Source organism: Octopus bimaculoides, chromosome 14, assembly GCF_001194135.2.
Source record: "Octopus bimaculoides isolate UCB-OBI-ISO-001 chromosome 14, ASM119413v2, whole genome shotgun sequence".
Lineage (NCBI taxonomy): Eukaryota > Metazoa > Mollusca > Cephalopoda > Octopoda > Octopodidae > Octopus > Octopus bimaculoides.
This window is the reverse complement of record NC_068994.1, coordinates 15,282,000-15,285,811: the sequence shown is the minus strand read 5'-3', so window position 1 is coordinate 15,285,811 and position 3,812 is coordinate 15,282,000. Positions and strand designations below refer to the sequence as shown.

Genomic DNA, 3,812 nt, shown 5'->3' with positions numbered 1-3,812 from the left:
TCACAAAATGAGGTGCTTCTTAATAAAATTTAATAAACAGAAAATGTACTTAAAAATAAAACATGGTGAGGTATTTACTTTTTTTCAAAATGATAACATGCTGTAAGTTCTATTCTTTTATACACACACACACACACACACACACACACACACACACACACACATAAATATATATATATATATATGTATGAATAAATGAATGAATGAGATTTTCTCTCCAAAATAATATTTGCCTAATTCGAAGTCTTATTAAAACTGGCTGGTGGGGATTGTCTGCAAAATATGATAATAGGTTCTATGACTTTTGGAGGGAAAAAAATCATATAAGGATTCTGCAGCAAAAGAAGTTTGGGGAATGCTAATCTAAGATATAAAGGGCTTTTAGGGACCAGTGCTTAGCTGATGTGATACATCTCTCATTGGAAAGGACAATGGTCTGTCAGATAAAAACCTTAGGTGATCTGGTAAATAACTGATAGCTTAATGAAAGGAGGCAAAGTAAAATAAAGTATTTCACAAGGATGTTACTACCTTAACTACTCAGCTACTTTTAACGATAATATGAGACACACCACCCACACACACAAACAGGAGTATCTAGATAGATATACACTGATTCTAGAAATTACAGGAGTTATTGAATATGTAATCTCCTTTCAAAAATTAATGTTCAAATCGAGCACTTACTATATATGTCTTTTTTTTTCTATTTATATAACCTTGAAATTACTTCTAGAAGGGAAATTGAAATGTTCATGCCTTTCCCTATGGACATAAGCAATATAAATTAACTAAAATTACTGAGATTAGTTAGGTGTTACAAATTTTGCTCACAGGGGGGGGGGAAAGGAACTTAAGGAATAGTTCCTCTCTAAATAAAGAAAGAAAGGTTAAATAATTTTGATGCTATTAGTTGGAATTTGGTATATCTAAGGCATTGAACTGGATATTTCACACCTTGATGTCAAATTCTATATCATAGAATCTGCACAAAATCAATAAAATTAGAATGTCACTGGAAAGAATTCCAAAAACAGATTCTTCATACTAAACCAACTGACAGATCTAGGAGAAGATCAAGAATGGAGATGGTTGGATAATATCCATAGACTCAGTTGATCCTGCTTGGGAATCCAACTTGAAAGTGTAATAATGATTGCTTCTGATAGGACTCTATGGAGGAAAGTGCCTAAGGTTTCTACCTCCCATAACCCTCCAAGGAATAGTGGGTGGGAAAATGGATGGATGCATAGATTCTACTGGGAAAGAATTTCAAAGTTTGAGATGGATATTGAGTTCACTCTTCATCTATGAGCATTTGATAGCTGTTCTTGGCCCCCAGATTAACTTTGATAGAACAGACTTGGGATCAAAGGTATTCTAGCCATGACCATTCCAACTTTTATGTTTCAGACAGTGGGATCTAATTTGGGTGAAATTTGGCTGCTATATCAAGCAGATAGTAACTTTGTACAGGCTCCTTTCTTGACCTTTGCATATCTTTCTAGTTGATAGTAAGTTAGATAAAAGAAATCTGAATCGCATATCAGTCGGCACTGATTACTGTTGGTATCTAGAAGGTGAGTTATTTGGATGATCATAATCTAAATTTCATTTACTTAGGCTCAAAGATAAAATCTTATCCAAAGGGCTTTTGAAAACAGATGCATGAAGGTGTTTCTTTGACCAACTTAAAAGGAAAAGCCTGTTTACAGGAGATGTGGGTTCAAGCCCCACTGGCAGTATTTGACTTCATCCAAAGGGTTTTTAAATCCGAAATTTACACACTATTATTTATAACTTTATATCAGTTTCAAGATTCAGCGTTCCAAAAAAGAACACACTGTTAGTAACAAATTCTCCTTTTTAAAGAGAAGCTAGTCCCACTTTCTCACGAGTTTAATAAAAACAAACAGTTTTGCATTTAATTTACAAAAACAGTTTTACAGTTATATACTTTCTAAAACACACTATCAATTGATGGTCATACATATATGTTTAAAATAGGTAAATCAAACAAAGGCAAGGAGATTAATGCAGCTCATTTCCAAAGGAGGAATACCATATTGGTGACAGAGGTTGCTCTCATAACTTTCAGTCTTTTAGTCTCATTAAGTTAAATATCCAACCACAACACATCTATAAATATCTTACACATATGAATAAAAGATTATGTACAGCTGGGACATTTATGTATATCTCAAAGATTTTATTACTAGAAATGCTAAGTTGTGGTAGCCATGAACATTTTTTGGGTTTCTTTCACAGGCACCTTTTTAGCAAGGGAAGTGAAACTTCTTCCACCGGGTATCAAAACCAGTCACCAGAATGAGCATGGACCAACTTACCACAATATTACCACCACCACGTAATTTAATTAACAAAACACATATTGAATTAACTTTTGGATTCTAGTAGAAGATCATCACTAAACTAGACATTAGTTTACAGTTAATTTAGTACTTCGTCACTAGGTTGTATACTCCCAATGCTTATCTGATCTGAATCCTCTGGTGAAACAGAATGAGAGGAAGACTTTCTTATAGTATAACATTAACACCGGTAACAAAGAGAATGAACAAAGATATTTCAAATGATGGCCCAACATTACATCCACTCAGTCATTTAAACTTGAAACACTAATGATTAAAAAATTATCTTGGCAAAAAAAAAAAAAAAAAAAAAAAAAAAAAAAAAAAAAAAAAAATGCCCTTTTAGATAAAACAATATTTTGACAGAAAGAGAGACCAAAGAGAAATGATGATTAATGTGAATTCAATGAATGAGACATTTCTAGAGTGTTAAGGAAGAAATCTATTTCTGAAAAAATAAAATACCAAATAGGGACAGAGTGGGGTATTTATTATTATTATTTTTTTGTTTAAAAAATGTTGGTATTGAAATTAATGTTGCTGCTGCTGCTGTTGCTACTGTTGCATTCACTATGAAATTTGGTGAAATAAAAGTAGGGGTAAAACCCAAGCAAACAACAAAGTAAAGATTAAAAAAAAATAAAGCAGAGAGACTGAGAATAGTAATAGTACATGAAGTTAAAATCCTGGGGTATCAGGCAACAGGACTTAGCTAACTGTGCCTAATGTTTCCAAGCACGGCTATAGTCGGAGGAAGACCAGGAATAGCGGTGACGGGGCAGGGAACCTGTCCCACTGTAGCCAGGGTAACCCAGATAAGAAGAGCTCCGAACCTGCAGAGAAGAGCAATAAATTTTATTATACACATGAACCAACAACTAGTTAGTTCTACCACCGCTATGTTAAATAAGAGTAAGGATGGGACATTTATGGCAACACACTAGGAGCATTTACTTCAGGCCACAAGCTACACAGGGTTAAAATACACCACACGTATACACATACAGACACGCAAACACACACTTTAATTAGTCAGCCTTTATAAATTGAGGACAAAGTTTTAAAAGCAGTTTGACACACTGTCATTTATTCCAGAGCTTAAATCATGTTCAATCAACACACACACACACACACATATAAGCACACATTTAGTGTTTGTGTTTCACAATTAAGTGTATAAGGCAGTTAAGAAAAATAATAGCAATACACAGATATGACAACATCTTTTTCATTCTCTGAGCTGATCACCAATGCAAAAGGATTTTATTGAGAAAAAAAGTCTTTAAGATTGAAAAATAAACTATGAACTAGAGATAATATCTTCAGTGAAAATTAATCCTATCCTACAGGGATTAAATTTAAAAAAAAAACAAAAAAAAATCATAAAAGGTCAAGTCACATGTCCCTTTTTTATTGGCTTGTTTCCCTTTTTCTATGATG

At 33.4% G+C, this 3,812-nt stretch overlaps 1 protein-coding gene across 5 annotated transcripts in view; it reads right to left on the bottom strand.

The window, feature by feature from the left end:
- LOC106876365 (receptor expression-enhancing protein 1) overlaps window positions 1–3,812 on the bottom strand; it is a 189,950-nt gene that overhangs the window by 8,596 nt on the left and 177,542 nt on the right. For 3 of the 5 annotated variants that reach the window (XM_014924867.2, XM_052972689.1, XM_052972690.1), the window contains one exon: window positions 3,045–3,205. The exons of the other annotated variants lie outside the window; for them this stretch is intronic. In XM_014924867.2, the coding sequence (XP_014780353.1) occupies window positions 3,095–3,205 (111 nt within the window). In that variant the 3' untranslated portion in view covers window positions 3,045–3,094. The remainder of the gene's footprint in view (window positions 1–3,044; window positions 3,206–3,812) is intronic. 5 annotated transcript variants of the gene reach the window in all.